General features: G+C 50.2%; 1 protein-coding gene across 1 annotated transcript; it reads right to left on the minus strand.

Moving 5' to 3' along the window:
- Window positions 1–9: 9 nt before the first annotated feature.
- Window positions 10–16,041, minus strand: UBE2Z (ubiquitin conjugating enzyme E2 Z). Its single transcript, XM_045984387.1, has 7 exons — window positions 15,595–16,041; window positions 13,569–13,641; window positions 11,452–11,639; window positions 8,951–9,062; window positions 6,560–6,672; window positions 5,584–5,674; window positions 10–3,344 (listed from the first exon to the last, which is right to left on the minus strand). Exons 1-7 carry the CDS (start codon window positions 15,915–15,917, stop codon window positions 3,174–3,176), a joined length of 1,071 nt encoding a protein of 356 aa, XP_045840343.1. The 5' UTR covers window positions 15,918–16,041; the 3' UTR covers window positions 10–3,173.
- Window positions 16,042–16,438: the final 397 nt, after the last annotated feature.

Raw genomic sequence — 16,438 nt, forward strand, 5'->3', positions numbered from 1 at the left:
CTTCACCCATTATTTTATTTTTTTAAAGTGCCTTCACATTGCATCTTTATTGGAGAAAAACTCATTTATCCAGTAAGGCTAACCTGAGTAGCACAGAGAACAGCGAGCACATACGAAATGACCTGCATGGGTCACCTCCAAGTTCACGGTAGGGATGGGTCTAGAATGAAGGCAGTCTATCTCCTGGCTAGACAGTCTCTTGGCTATTTGTAGTCCTGGGACATAAATTACAGCCCGTTAATTCAAACCTTGTCTTTATAAAAATGTTTATCTTAAGCGAGCAACCCTAATGGACCAGTAATAGCCACTTGTTCAGTCTCCTCCAGTTTCCTCTGGAGCTTCCAGGTTCTGACAGACTTGGCTGAGTGTGAAGGAAGTAGAGGTCAAAGTAAATGGTGGTTAGAGGAAAGAAACAGAGGAACCTAGGGGAATGGACCAACAGTGGACATAGTCTAGTCCTTGAGTCTTTACCAGCTCTCCCTCCCATGATCACTAGGTCCCTCTCGCCTTAGTGGTGGGAAGGGCATCATTTACTGAACACCTACCCTGTGCCGTCTTCTAAACACACTTAAATCCTCACAGCCACTTTCATCGGCTCAGTAAGTAGGTCTCCTTCTGAATTACTGGGTGCGGGCCACCAGCTTAAAAGGCAAAGTGAGGAGCCAGAGCCTAAGCGCACTGGCACACGGGCCTTCGCCTTCCCGCATCGTGGCTTTGCCCAGCATCGGCTGGCCGCATCCCCTGGAATGTCTTCCTAGCCACAGGGTCAGCCAAGAGGGAAAGCCTCTGTGCCAGAAAGCTAGAGCCCTTCGATAGCAAGTAAAGAAGGAAGGTGGCTGCATGAATCAGTCTTCATGCAGAATTCCTAAGAGCTGGTTTCGTACCAGGTACCTGAAAATCAAGTGAGGTCTAGATTATCCAGAACTTAAGATGCCCTTTCCTTACCCAGGGATACAGTCTACATCTGCCTGTCCTTGGAGGACATACTCCCTTCCCAGTTTGTGAAGGAGCTCCTTGGAAGTAACTGAGGCCAAGATGGCATTCCTCTCCTTGATGGCCAGACGTGGTCTCAGAAAAGGCCCTGCTACTTTTGGTTGGTGGGAGACTCGTCCCCAGCAGCCCTGCTTCCACCCACACCCCGTAACTGGAGTTTCCAGCCTCCAGACAATGCATCGAGCACTTTCTCCCTGGCAGTTTCAGACCTGGGTGAGAGGTGTGGTTGTTGGAGGATCCCAGTCTCCCTTGACACACACCCTCCCACACCCACAGGCGCTTCCTCCTTCTGCCAAAACAAACTTTATTGCACCAAAAAGAAAAAAAAACTTCATTTATGTACAGTCAGATATAAAGACATCTCTTTTGACTCCTGTGCATATATTTCCTCAACTCAAGATTAGGGCATAAAAGTCAGGCTGGTATGCCAGACATGCTCTGCCCATGGCAGGGCCAAGGAGAGGATTGTCACTTGAAAGTGGAACACTTAAATGGATGACAGACAACCACTGGACCAACAGACCAAGGGCATTCTGCTAATAAGCCCTGTACTTGTTCTGGGAATGGAAGAGGGAAATTGGCAGCAGGGTCCCTTGTTAAGAGACCCAGCCTTAGGTATCCGAGATAAACTTCCATTCCCCAAGCCCACTTCCTGTCCAGTTTCTTTGCTTCCTGCCCTCCCAAGTTGGACATTCTCCTTCGTGCCCAACCCCTTCCGAACTCCCCGGAAGTCCCATGACCCGCAGGCAGAAGCCTCCACAGCAGCAGGCAGGGCAGGCCAGGCCCAAATCATCCTCTCCCGTACACGCGGCTGGATACTGACTGAGGCCCTGCGTCACACGGATCACCAACACCCCACTGGGAGCCCTAACATTAAGAATCTGGAAAGTATGGGGAGAACACACCAAAAAGGGGAAGGCTGGAGTTCCTCAGTGCCCAGTACCACAGGGCGCCTAACACACATTCTTCTGAGCCAACCAGCTAAAGGATCACTGCAGCTAGATACAGACAGAGAAGCAACACAGCCAGGCAAACAGCCATCAGAGCCAGTGACAGAGCAGCTGGGAAGGACAGGAGGCGGAGAGGCAAGAGAAGCAGCGGGGCCCAGAGTCCCAGCCCCAGCCCCTCTGCCATTGGCGACCCTTGCTCCCCACAAGTCCCTGGGCATTGAAGTGGGAGGGAGGTTGGGGGGGGGGGGTAACTAGAGGCCAGGGTGAAAATACACAAGGACAGCCAAACAGAACGCAAGAGGACTAGCATCAGTCTCCCCACTGCACCCCACCCCCAGGGGAAATACCCTCATCGTGGCTAGCATTTAGGAACATCTGTAAAAGACTATTCTATGTAGTGGCTCTTGTACCCCACACACAGCAGCTGGCTGCGTTGGGAACTTTTCAAATCAGTGATTGCGGGAACAAAATCAGCTTCTCATGGTGCCTCTGCAGGCTCTACCAGGACCTCGGTTCCGTCCCAGTCACATTTACCTTCTGTCTTAAATTTGGAAATGGGCGACGGAATGGGGTGGGGTGGGGCAGAGGAGAAAGGTGCTCAGGTGCTAGGTAAAGCTCACTGATCAGCAGCCTAGACTCCACCACTGTTCCTTCTCTTTGGTCTGTCTAGAACAGTGACTATAAATTAGGAAAAACAAAATTATGCTGGCCCATGGGAAGTATTGGGAGAAGAGAGGCAGGGAGGAAAAGGGCATCGGGAAGCCCTGCTTCAAGACTGCAGACAGACAGACAACCACCCAGACTGCTTAAGTGTCACAGACAGCCCCCCACCCAAAACTCCCTTCCAGATATCCCCCTCAATCATGTGGACACGCTCCCTCTTGGAATTACGGTTTCTGTCTCCCGCCTCCCCTTGAGGAGCTGGCCCCACGGAAAGGTGTGTCAGCCGCTTATGTTTGCCAGAGGCCCTCACCCTGGGTGCTCCTGCATCGGTACCTTGGCCCCTGCTATGGGATGAACACAGCCCTGGATGCTCGAGAGCCAGGGAGGTCAGGTCAGGAACAGCCTCCCCACTCCCACACCCTGGGATCCGAGCTGGCTTGGTTCTTGCCATCTTGCAGGATGACGTCACGTTTGGAGGGAGATACACAGTGCCTCTCCATCCCTGGGGTAGGGGGAAGGGGACGTTGCTGGGACCCTTGAGTGGGGGGAGGGGAAAGGGAGCAGGGTCTAAACCCTCAGGCTCCCATGCAGGTCTGTCTCTGTCCCAGACGAACTGCTATCAGAGTCCATTTCGGCGTTCTCATTATGGAGCCTCTCCAGCACTTTCTGACGAATCAGTCCCAGGCGCATCAAGAGGGACTGGTAGTCAAAGTGGCCACGCTTCTCTCCAAAAGGGTCCTGTGGGGGAAAGGAGACAAGCAGGATGGAAGATTCGAGTCTGGGGGGCTCGCCCTAGAAAGAGCAGCCCATGTTGGACGCATGGTCAACTTCCGAGTCACGGGGGTAGAGGGTAGAGCGCTCAATCCCAGCAGCAGACAGCACGCCCTCTGTTTAGAAATATTATGGCATACTGACCGCCACCCAGACAGGTCTGGCTTGGGACAACATTCAAACCTTTTTATTCCCTGAAAGCAAGCCACTATGCAGAAGAGGGTCACAGTAAAGGGGAGACAGGCAAGAAATAGAAATTTAAGACCAGAACTGTGACTATTACATGTGCCTGTGTTTGCAATTAACTTCATAAAAACCATACAAAGGGAAGTTATCATCCTTCTTTCCCTATAACTCAAAAGGGGAAATCTGCTTTTCCAACATCACAGGCAAGTCTGGAACTCAGGAGTTCGAACTTCCAGATAAGGACCCGTCCGCTCTTCCGGAGAGACCTGTCAACACCTCCTGTCCACTTTGTAGGCATCACTCCAGGGCTGCCCAGCCTTGATCTCAGTCCCTGTCATTCTATACCAAACATCCCCGAAAGTTTTCCAGAAAGGGATCAAGTGTCCTTAAAATCTCAAAAATAACCAGGGTGGGAGTGGAGAGTCTAAACACAAGGAACGTAAATGCTACACAGAGAATATGGCAGCGAAGTAGTGCACGGCCAGGGTTTAGACAAGTGGAGACCTCTTGAGTCACAAATAGGTACACGATTTTTCCCTCCCACATACACTCCTTCCACACTTCTGCCCACATATCACCCTCACGATCGGGGACCAGTGAACAGAAGTCACAGTCACTGTGACTATAGCCCACACTTTCTGCTTCTCAGGGTTACGTTCCCCACAGGCTGAACTCCACACTTACTCTGGAGCCGTCATTTTTCAAATCTTCCTTTTTTCATCCCTGGCTCCATTTCCACCCACTTCCCTCCTCCCCAGACGCTGCTCTTCCCTTTCCTTCTCTCATCACGAGTTATTTTTCCTCCACAGAGTGAATATTAGAAATGCTTTTGAATACCAGCAATGAGAATTCCTATGGGGAACGAAGCATGGCAGGCATCACCTACAATGGACTCTGAAAAAGGGGTTGGGAACAAGTTCATGCTGATCTGGCCTTGCCCTTTGAAGTTTTTTTGTTTTGTGTTTTATTTATTTATTTTTTAAAAGTAATCTCTATACCCAACATGGGACTCAAACTTCCAACCCTGGGATCAACAGTCACGTGCTTTCCCGACGGAGGCAGCCAGGCGCCCCTGCCCTTTGAGTTTTAATGGGGCAGATGGGTGGGAAAGCCTTGAAGGAAAAGACAGGGCAATGACCATTTCTAAGCAACAGCTGAGGAAGGAAGACATTTACTCCTACTGCTGCTGGTGAGACCTGGGTGGGGGAAGCAGCTCAGAAGTGCTGGAGAGAACTTTAAGTGACCTCAGTCATTCATCCAAGTCAGCACAAATCTAAGCAAGACCACAGGTAAATGATCCAAAAGACAAAAGAACTGGTCCTTCAGGACAGGGGGAGTCTCACCCTCTTACCAACCAGGTCTTTCATATTTGAGCGTGTTTACAATTTGGTTTCATAAGAATCTTTTTTTTTTTAAGTAGGCTCCATGCCCAACATGGGGCTCGAACTCACGACCTTGAGATCAAGAGTCACACACTCTACCGACTGAGCCAGCCAGATGCCCTAAGAATCTCCTCTCTAGAGGAAGCTTAAATTCTGCATTCCAACTGGAAGTGGAGGCATATTTCTCCAATGGAGGCCAGAAAAAAACAAATGCTTACTGTCTTCATAACAGGAGTCTTTCAACATGTAAGAGCACACACTCAACATTTCCCTAGCCTCGATCTCTGAGCATCCTCTGAGCCAGGGACCAGACTCAGTAGAGAACTCACCCTTATCATCACTAGGAGTCTGAGAGGGCTGAATGTTCATGGTTTGAAAAGACTGTTAAGAAGGGGAGGCATTCCAGGCTAGAAAGCAGGATGGTTCAGACTCTACCCATGCGCATCTAGTTTACGGCAAGACTGATAGGCAGCTCCACAGGAATTAGGCAAGGCGGTCTCCTCCCTGGGCCACAGCAACTTAAATGACAAGTTCCTTTTGGCTCTGACTTCTCTGAGAGTTGCAGATGCTATCCTTGGGGAGGCATTTTATGGGGTCTGCTGTGCGGCCTCTGGAGTCGGTGGCAGGGGCTGCGTTACCTGCATAGTCTGGCCTTGAAGGTGCAGGCGGTCTTTGCAAGCCACCTCATAGAAGTCGTAATACTCCAGGAAGGACTTCTCCATCACCCCTCTGGAAAACAAGCAGAGAAGCCTGAGCTAGAAACGTGGTGGGGAAGGGATCATCCCTTCACCATCTAACCTTACTGCCAATTAGAGTTCCCAAGCCCAGATATGGCATCTCACAAAGACCTTCCTTTAAAAAGAAAAAAAAAAAAGATTTCAGAGAGCGAGAACATGAGGGCCAGAGGGAGACAGGATCTCAAGCAGACTCTATGCTGAGTGCAGAGCCCAACACAAGGCTCAATCTTACGACCTGAGCTGAAACCAAGAGTCAGACGCTCTACTGACTGGGCCACTCAGGCACCCCCTCACAAAGATCTTTCAATGGAAAATGGGAGAAAGAAAGCTGACAATCCAAGACTGACTGCTCTTATACCTCAGGGATTATTAAGGGAGGGTGACCGTTAATATTGATCATTTGAATCCCAACTTCAACTCACGCCTCAATCGCATGTTTTCCATAGGCCATCCCTTATCCCAACCCTTACTCAAAATTCTTCCAGAAGTCTGTTTCAGTAACTTTGACCTTGTTCATCTAATTTGAACATTTACGAGTAAACTCCAACACTGAGAAGTGGATTCATCATGAAGGGCTCTACGCCTCATTTGGTTGTAGAACAAGTAAGGTTCTTCACTAGGTCCAGGCCCTCAGCAAACTGGAGGCTATGGGCTATGTCGTTCCCATTGGTCTCGGCACTCTCCTGGAACAGAGCAGCTCTTGAACTTTCTCTTGAGCGACCCTTAGCCAGTACTCTTTGAAAACGGGAACCAAAGCTTTTGTTTTTCTGTATCTCCCCTGGTGCCCAATAGTGGATTTAGCCCCAAAGGTTCTCAGAGCTAAGCCTCCCATTAGCAATACCAAAGTGCCGAGTGGGCGCTCTTGGCACACACCTACCGTAAGGGCTCAGGGCAGGGACACTTTCCTTCCATCATGTCACAGACTGCCACTCTGATGGTCTCATGCCGGATACATTCATTGTAATTTTTGCTGTCTCCCGGATGTCTCTCCTGTAATGGAACAGACACCAGAGTGCCCAAACACAAAATTTAGGCAAAGAGAAAAGTCAACAGGAGGAGACGTCGGGATTAACATGGGGCACGTGACCCAAGTAAACAAACCTAGAAGATACCTTTCCGACTACGGCAGATCCATGAAGAGCAACTGAGTTTCTCTTTCTGAGATCATTCACCTCCCCCCATGCGTGCCAACACCCATCCTCTGTTACAGGTCACCCAGCCTGTAGGCAGCAAACTAGACCCATCAGACTCCTAAGGCTGAAATGAGAGGCCTCTGAGGTAAAGATTGGATGGGAAAGAACCAAATGTTAAGAATGGTGGTGGGACCAAAGGGTAAACGTGACTTTAAGAGTTTCAGTTAAAAAACCCTATAAATATCTGGATGCTTCCCAGCTAACTCCTTTTTATGTCTGCAGGGTTCCACCATCACTGAAATCAACTACTACGAATCTATTGGAAGTAGAACCTAAAGGTTCCAAAAGAAAACTCCAATACTGACTGAGAAAGCCGATATGAATGTTTGGGTAGAGACGGAAGGGAACACAGTCTCCTGTCCTTTTAACTCCTCTTCTACTCTGCAAAGGTGGCCCTACCACCAACCTGGCAACTAGAACCTTGGCCTCTGATTAAAACACATCAAGAGCAGGAAAGACATATATACCCTCACTCTCCTACCATGGTTTCCAAAATGCACCACAGCGGGCTCACAGGGGTGCCATGGGATACGTTCAACTTTTTTAGGAAAACCATAGTATTCACCACCTGTCAGTCAGCACGCCAACTACTACCTTGAGCTCAGTGGGTCAGGTCAGACATGAAACTGCATTATATTCCTTTCGGTGACACGTGATGTTTGTGAAGCTGGACTGTCAATCACTACCTTGGTAAACAGCAGGCAGCATATGAAAACAGTGGGGAAGAGAAATGAGGGTGGTGATCCGATCAGATTCCACGATCTCTGAAGTTGTGTGGTGCCCAACAAGTGTACCCTTCCTGACATTAAGCCATTTCAGTTATTTAAGAAAGAAGTGAGTTGTCCAGATGTTAACCGCTGAAGAAACGAACAGCTGGCCACTTCCTTCTGCTGGGAGGCTGTGAAAAAGGCACCCAGGGACCCGAGGCTGCCGACCGGTTAACGTTTGGGAGAATAAAAGTCACGGCTCCTGAATTTCCAAACAAAGACCTTCAAATCAGCTCCTTGGTTGGCCAATGAAGCCCTTTTCCATTTCTACCTAATCCTAAAATCAAATACACTATTTGTTTGGGAAGGAGATTTTGGGAATAACTTCTGTTCCCTCTTAAAGGGTATTTCCTATTGTTCAGGTCTATAAATGAACCCAATGTTAGCAGTTGCCTCAAATATTTCAAAAATTAGTTAAACTGTTTTAGTCACCTAAATAGAATTGTTATCTTTGGGGATTATGATTGGAACTCTTTCCCTGTACTTCTGAGTAATCCTGGAAGGCATTCTGGAACAATGGAAAAACTCTTGGCTCCAGAGCAAATACTGGGTTCTACCATTATCTATGTATCTTTGTGAAAGTTATTCACCTGTCCATGTCACCAATATCTCATCTGAAAATGGGGATAACATTTACCCTGAGTATTCTCTGCAACCAAAGTGGGGCTCAAACTCACGACCCCAAGGTCAAGAGCTGCCTGTTCTTCTGACTGAACTGGCCAGGCGCCCCTGCCTCAAGTTAGTGTTTAAGTTAAATGAGATAATATATATGCAAAAACTTGGCAGCGGCTGGCCCATAGCATACCCCTGGAAAACGCAACTGTCTTCTCCCAGAGTAGAGGAAAGTCAGCATTGGCAGCGCTAAGTGCAATGTTCTTCCCCCACTAGCTAATAAAGGACTAGCTCCTCTGGCTCTTCAGGCAACAGGATTCTCTAACTTCGGAAGAACACCCGGCTAAACAGGAGTCACTCTAGGAAGTACCTTTAGGGGACTTTGGGAGAATGGACACAGAGAGAAGAACCCATCGGTTGCAACAGCCCCCAAAAGCAGGCTTAGAATTAATTTCCAGAGGACTCCACTGATTCCCACCTTGTAGATTAATCCAAATCAAATGGAAATAACCGAACAGTACTACTGTAAGTTACAAGGAAAAAAAAAACATTTTTAAGGAGCACACATACCAGCTCCTTTTTTCTCCCATGGTGACATTAAACAAACAAACAAACAGGACCCTTAAGCACACCTCTCAGAGCTCTTCAAACTCAGTATTCCATTTCCCAGCTGCCCCTCCCCCCCCAAGGCCTTACCTGCTCAAAGCCAGGCTCATTGTGATAGGGGTTCTCAGTCATTAGGGACTGGATGGAGATGAGCACGGAGGAGATGCTCTGGGCTGGGCTCCAGGCGGGGCCAGTCCACGTACTGCAAAACACAGCAGACGGAGGGAAGAGGGTGAGGCCGCCGAGAGCCATGGTAAAGGCCGCCACAGAAACACTAGTGAACCAGCACCCTGGGGCCTGGCAGCACCCGCGCGCCAGTGAGTCAAACCAAACGTTTCTCTTTCACTATTAATGCTCTGGAATTCCCCAGCCTGTCTCACTCACCCTCATTCACCAGAAATCAGTCAACTGCCTAATCCTCTTATCAAGTGGGACAAAAGAAAAGAGGGTAAAGCAAGCCCTGTAACTTTGAAGTGATTTTCATCTACCTAGGAAAGCAACAGTAGCCAGGGAAGGTTCCAATCATCGAAATGGAAGAGAAAAGGTATGAAAACAGCACTAAACGCAGCCTAAGTGTTAACCTCTGTAAATCCGGAAGGTGGTGAAGGAGTTAGTGAGGAGACAGAAGCTGAGCACAGAGGGGCAGGGGGCCTGAATACAGCCATCTGGTTCAAGGCCATGTAGCAGGGCTGATGATTAGGGATCCTGCCCTGTAACCAGCCCCCAGAGTGTCAGACTCTCTGAAGACTACAGGACTCTGCCAAAGGACAGGAAGGGAGTAGGGTCAGACCCAAGGAGAGTCTGAAATAATATATGGAAGCCATCCCAAATAAAAGAGAAGCACCAGAACTGCTCCTCTCTTCCATCGACCTGACCAAATCCTGGGAGGAGCGCAACCTGGACAATAATGACATTTCTTTTTAGCTCAATTCACTGAAGAGATCCACCTGACCTGGAAGCTGTACACAACCTAAGCCAGGACTCGTTTGCTCAAGTTCACTGGCCAATTCCCTTTCCCTGCTACGCTGGAGGAAAGCCCAGTTAAGCAAGCTCATCATCATCATCATCATCGTCGTCGTCAAGGCTCACTCTTCCGAGCCTTTCAGCCTGCTCCCCTCAGCTCTACTCCTCCAGGAAAGCCAGACCCTGAGCTAAGACTTCCGCTAATACTTCACCTATTTGAGAGGCAAGCCAACAGGGTAAATTTTCATTACGTTTCTTTCGTCAGTAAGGCAGTCCCAATCTTTTTTTCTACGTAGGGAGGAAAGGACGGAGGCTGACTGAGGGAACGGTCGACTAAGAACACATGGGAATTTTCTACCCTGTGATTCCTCGTGGTCAAGATTCAAGTTCAGGGTAGCTTCTCCTTTTCCACCCAACACGCTTCGGCCACTTGTACCCCACCATCTTACTTCCCCTGGTTCCACTGTGAGCTGAGGTTTGTTCAGAATCGTTTTCTACTGGCCTAATGGGGAACCTAGAACAAAAACCCTGTCTCGCACAGATGTCATACAGAAACAACCACCGAGAATCCTCACCGTCGTGGGCTATGCGTACCCCTGTCCTACCCGCAGAGACAGATACCCTAACAACATAAAGGACCTCTTGAAGGAAAACCTCCTGTGAAGGACTTCCTCACTGCCGCCATCACAGAACATACCCCTGGATCAGAGATTAAAAAAAATAAATAAAAGAAGTTGTGCCTCAGGTTGGGTCAGCTGCCTTCCCCCTCCCCCACCCCGACCCCGCGACCCCACATTTGGGAAACACACCAGACAAGAAAGAAAACCGCACCCCCAGTTCGGGCGACTTTCCCAACTTCACCCTGCACTTGTTCTCTGCCCCAGGGGAAACTCGGACCACACAAACAAGAGAGATCCAGAAAACATCAGCAGACAGTTCCATTCTGAATTTGTAACCCCCCTAGGCAATTAAAAGGGAACCAACGGGAACCGCATGAAGCAAAAATCTCAGCAGCGCCCAGAAAACAAAATGTACTTGAAACTCGTGTTTCTCATCTGATGTGATTTCCAACCTTAGACATTTTTCATTCAGTTGTTAGAATATCATATCATCCTCATCACCACCACCGCCTCCAAAGCCACTCATTGAGAGGCTCAGAAACAAGACACCCACAATCGTACATGGCACAGATCTGCAGCTTTTCTCAACCCGTTCGGGAGAGAATCAAGCCCCGATGCCCTGAGGAAGTGGTTCTCAAGCTGGAGCGCGCCCGAATCACCCTGAGGGCTTGGAGGACACAGACTGCGGGGCCAGACCCCTGGAGTTTCTGACACAGGAGGCCCGGGGTGGAACCCCAGGGTCTGCAGGGCTGCAAGCGCCCGGGTGCTGGCGCAGCTCGGGGAGAAGCACTTCGCTAAGGTAGCCATTGTAGGTCGTAAGTGAACTTCTCTCTTTGGCACCTAGAATGATGCTCGTCGTGTACCATCCTGGGGAGAATTGAGGCGACAGTCCCTCCAATCATTTTCTGTGTTCTGTGGTTCAGATGAGGAACCCCAGTTGATAAAGGCTGGCCTAGAGCAATTATTTGCTAACAACCAACTTGGCCACTTAGAAGAGTCTCCTCTTACCCTAGAATACTCAAGCAGACTTTCCCATTGCGGTAGAAGTTGGGGTTAAACCTCACTGTGTTATTGCCCGTTGTCATCAGTTTGACCCGAGGCGGGTGGATGGGATAGTCGGGCGGACACCGAAACACGAACAGGAAGAAACCCCCTTCATAAGGGGTGTCAAATGGGCCTGTGATCAATGCATGAATCTGCAAAATAAAACCCCATCTCAAAATTGTGAGGTGATGTCCCATCCCAACCCCGCCTGGCTTCCACGTGCTCCCCACACCAGAAGCAGGCCCTTCGGCTGGCATCCGTATTCCACGCCCTCACCGTGCAGGAGGAGCAGCCGGGACTCACCCACACTAATACACAGGTTTGGAACTTTAAGAAACCCCGTTCTGGTGGAGTGGCATCTGACTCAGGGGCTACATTCTACAGTTAGAGCCCAAGGTAAAAAGTGAACCCGATCAAAGATCCCCCTTGAGTGTCCCTTAAAACCCCCGACAGAAGGTTTTGTTTAGACTTCCTTCATCAGTGCTCTATGTGACAAGTCTAGACGGCACACCACTGCACACGTTAAAATATGCACCTGTAAAATATTATTCTAGCATGTTTAACTTTCAGAAACGAGTATCTATTTTTACCGAGCACATCAGCTTGGATGTGCCTGGGCTGAACACATGTGTGATGTGACCCATCCTCCACTTACGTGGCTGAAAGGGGAGGTAAGATGAATGGAAAAGAGCCCAGGGATTGGCAGCCACAGCACCGGGGCCAGTAAGGGAACAGAGCTGAGGGTTGTGATGGAGGCCTAGGGGGGTTTGCTGCCTCCACAGAGGATCAAACCCAGAGTGGAGGATGCGGCTCAGGCTGTATCCAACTTGTGCCAAAGATGGAAAGAAAAATGGGGAAAACTCAGGGTCCATTTGGAGCCCTTCAACCATCCTCAAAAATTTCCCCAATACTGTTGGTTAGTTTAAAAAGAAAACAGATCGGGAGCATTTAGAACAGAATGCTAAACTCTTTTCCTCCAGCCACAATTACTGAACAAGCTTTCCCTTCCTGAAAGGAGGAAAACCTGAACAAACTCTGTTATATTTCTTCTCCTACAAAGGCTGCTAGGCACTTAAGGTCTGCTCAGAATTTAAACAACAAGACGAAAAAGGACCTGCAATGCAATGCCTCAGGCCCTACTTTGCCCTGGTGGCACCCCGGATTATCTTCTAGCCCTCAGTCATTTGGAATAGCAAGCTCAAATGGCATCAATAGGACATCAATTCTGGGACCCCGGGGAACTAGCATTATTAACACTGATACTTGACTAAGGACAAGATGTCCCAGGAAAAACATTCCACATAAAAAGAAAAAAAAAAATCAATTTACAGGGAAACCTATTTGAAACAAAATAGAAATACCAACAACACAATGTCTGAACTTTTACTGTAAGAAATTTGAAACTATGGAGAGGTTTCAATTAAACAACACTAGATTTAGGAAATATGATTTCTTCCCAACGTCAGTTTAAGTGAAGGTAGAGCATTTAAGTGAGGGTGGAGCACTCAATGACAGAGAGGCCTGAGTATCTAAGTCAGGGGAATTTCAGCCTCTCTGTGTTTGTGTGTTGAGGATAAGACAGGAATGATCTCTGGGGTGGAAAGGATATTCAAAAGCAACCAGTGAGGATAGGAGCCTGGACAAGCCAATTTGAGTATAAACTCTGCTCATTCAGTTCTGCCTCATCCCCAATCTTCTCTGCATGTGATTTACAGCATCACACTTAAGAGTCAAGAGTGACAGGATGGGGGAAGAATTGGGTAATAAAACGAAAGACTATGCCATCTATCAGCCCCACTGGTGCATTTCTAAGAGTGAAAGAGTGCCCTAATAATAGTTAAGCTGGGACAAGTGGCATAAACAGGGATTTTCCAAGTCAACCAGACCTACTGGCACTAAAAGACACCTGTTCAAGGCTCTGCTCCACCTCACTGTGTGACCTTGGGAAAGCCACTTATTCTCTTGAGATCTTGATTTATTCATTTATGTAGTCAGAGATGTAAGCTGGATAATCTTTTAGGCTCTTCCAACTTTCTGGGCCCAACTTCCCAATAGTCCCCAACCCCCTCCAAGTTACATACCTTAGTCATGTCAACAGTATCAGGTACGACGAACATTCCTGGAGGAGGCTCCTTATAAATGGACATGATATCCCTGTATAACACCAAGAGGAGGTGGGGAAGGGAGTGAGGGAGAGGAGGAAAAAGGGGAATCCCTTGAGCAGGACAGCTGTTGGCACCTCAATGAGGCCAGGGTTTGAGAAAGTGGTGCTTGGTACCACAAATGTGCGCACTGTCTTGTTGGCTGAGAAATCTCAGCTGAGTACTTGTCAGGCAAGCAGAGAGCAAATTATTATCAAAAGGGCATTGTTTCCTCAGGGGGAGGGGGGGGAAAATCAGAGATCCCAATGTCATCAGATGTCACCCTGGAAAAGCCACATCCCATTTACTCTCTCTTCCTCCCACAGGGCAATTCATTCACTCCCCACCTCTGAGATTCCCAGGTACTACGACTGAATGCTCAATGAAGACTGTTCAGGAACTGGGAAAACATAATCAACTCCACCAGAAAAGCGAATCCCGTAGACAGTGGACTGTTGTTGGCACGGGGATTCTATGAAGCAAGTGAGCTAGCAAGGAGCAATCATGGTCTTCCTGCCCAAGGTACCAACAGGGTAGAGATCTCTTCAGACTGCAGAGGGTACCCTCTGAAATCGCTGGGTCTCACATCTGAAAGATGACATGCACTGGCTACTACAGAGAGGGGATCTGTAGAATGCATCCGTTGTCTAAGGGACATTCTAGGTGGGAAGAGGCTTGGTTAGGGTAAGCACGGATGTAAAGTGCAAACAAGTGAGAGAGCAGAGGAAAGAAGTATTGGCAGAACTCAAAGGTAAAAGTCAGGACTGACAGACTGAAGGGGATTGGAGGACAGGAGTAGAAGGGAGTGCTGAGGTTCTGAAGTTAGAGGTGGCGACCCTGTTGGACCCTAACAGAGCTGGTGTCTGCGTCAGGCACTGGGCCAGGTCCTTTACACACAATGTCCTGTTTAATTGTTATTACAACCTTGAAAGGTAGGTAGAGACATCTGAAGGGACTTGGGAGCATGGGAGGGGGCGATGAGATTACCTAGATGAGTATGGCTGCAGTGGAGGGGCACAGGGAGAGGTAGAGACTAGTCATCAGGAAACAGGTTTCAGGATTAATAATGGCCAAAAAACATTACTTTTTCCCTATGTAATAGGTATTACGCTAAGCATTTTTGCAGAAACATTATCTACAACATGATAGGATCTAAGATCAGTCACCCAAGAAATAAGCACAGAAAGGACTTGGGTCTTTGTTCCTACATCTGAATTAGGTATATTTGCTTCAGAAAAGTAAACCAGACGATGGAGAGGAAAAAATACAAGAAAGTCTTCAGTGGGATAATACAAGCCAGAGTGAGACTGGGGGAGAAAGCCTGCATTCCCGGAACAGGTGTGAGAGTGGCGAGCTTTAGGGTTCTGGAGAAGTGGTTCAAGGGGAGGTTGCGCGTATGTGAGGGAAACGATCTAGACTTGGGGAGACGGTTTGAGGAGATGGGGAATAAAAAGAAAGGTTGGTCTCGACTGTGAAGCCACGAAAACCAAGCTCTACGTGTGTTACAAACGGGGCTCGGGAGGTGACGACGCGGGGCTGGGGGGGGGGGGCAATGGGTGGGGCCTCCGGGCAGCATCTAGCAGGGCTGGGGTGGGGAAGGGGGGAGAGAGGCGGCGCGAAAGGCGGGAGGGGGTGTTGCTGAAGCGCGAAAGGGTCGGGTTTCGGGCGGGAGGTATGGGGGAGGGTGTCCGGCACCGAGACCGAGGGCTCAGGGGAGGTAGCCGAGGGGCGGGGTCGGACCTGGGCACGCGAGGAGGGCTTTGGTGCGTGTGGAGCTGCGGGCGGGGGGAGAGGGGACTTGGATCGCGACGCTTCGGGCGGGCAAGACGTGGGCCTTGGAGCTGGGCCGCCGCGAGGGAAGAGCGGAGGCAGCGGGCGGGGGGGGGGGCGGTGTAGTGGGAAAGGGGGGGGCGGGGAAGGTCGAGCCCCGGAGCTCGGGGCTGGGAGAGGAAAAACCCCGGCTCACCGCTTGATCCGAAGTAGACACTGCGGCGCGGTTCGTTCGCCGTCCCAGTCGGAGCTGAGTGTGGGGTCCCAGTGGCTAAGCAGCGCGGCCCCGTGGGCAGCGGCCGAGGGCGGGAGCCCGGGTAGCGGAGCCAGGCCGCTCCCCGGCCCCCCGGCCCCGCCCGCAGCCGCCGCCGCCGCCCACACATCCGGCAGGAAAGGCGGCCCGAACCCGCTGCCGCTAACGCCAACAACACCGGCGACGCCGCTCGCCCCGGGGCCCGCCGCCCCGGCGCCCGCCGTCGCCGTCGCCGTCGCCGCCTCCTCAGTTGGACTCTCCGCCATCGCTGCTTCGCTTCCGGGACTGCTCGGCAGCACGTCCGCCGACCAGAGCGGCCGCTGCTCCCTCCCGCTCCCGCACCACCGAGAGCCGGGCCAGAGTGTCCCCACCCTCCGCTTCCACAGCCCGGGCGGCGCTGGCTCCGCCCACCCCCGCCCGACCAGCGAGAGGCGTTCTGCAAGAGCGTCCACCCACGGTCCTCCAAGGCGAGAGGGGGTGGCAACTAGAGCCCCGTCCCTGGGCCCGCGTTGGCTCTCGCTTTGCGGGAGGAGGCTCTGCAGCGTGCCGGGTTGCCGAGGTGCGGCTGAGAGCCCAGTGACGTGCAATATTTAATTTTCAAGTGTGGCAGGGAGAGGAAGGAAGGATTATATCCCCACCCTTAACGAGAGAGACCCTCCTCGGTCATGTCCGTGGGCCAGGAGTGGGGATCGAGCTTCCTTGGGGAAGGTTCTGAAGAGATGAGTCGACTTGCTTAGGGCTCTTTCCTGTCTGAAAATCTCTGTAATTTGTCCTTGCTCCCCGCACC

This window comes from Meles meles, chromosome 18, assembly GCF_922984935.1.
Source record: "Meles meles chromosome 18, mMelMel3.1 paternal haplotype, whole genome shotgun sequence".
NCBI classification, from domain to species: Eukaryota; Metazoa; Chordata; class Mammalia; order Carnivora; family Mustelidae; genus Meles; species Meles meles.

What these genes read in the sequence shown, in the direction of transcription:
- UBE2Z (XM_045984387.1), bottom strand. Translation starts at nt 15,917, where the DNA reads ATGGCGGAGAGTCCAACTGAGGAGGCGGCGACGGCGACGGCGACGGCG. An exon ending in GTCTGCTTGAGTATTCTAGG is followed by an intron (nt 9,063 to 11,451) that starts GTAAGAGGAGAC and finishes TGTGTTTTGCAG; the next exon opens with TACGTGGACTGGCCCCGCCT. An exon ending in ATGAGCCTGGCTTTGAGCAG is followed by an intron (nt 6,673 to 8,950) that starts GTAAGGCCTTGG and finishes GTTCCATTACAG; the next exon opens with GAGAGACATCCGGGAGACAG.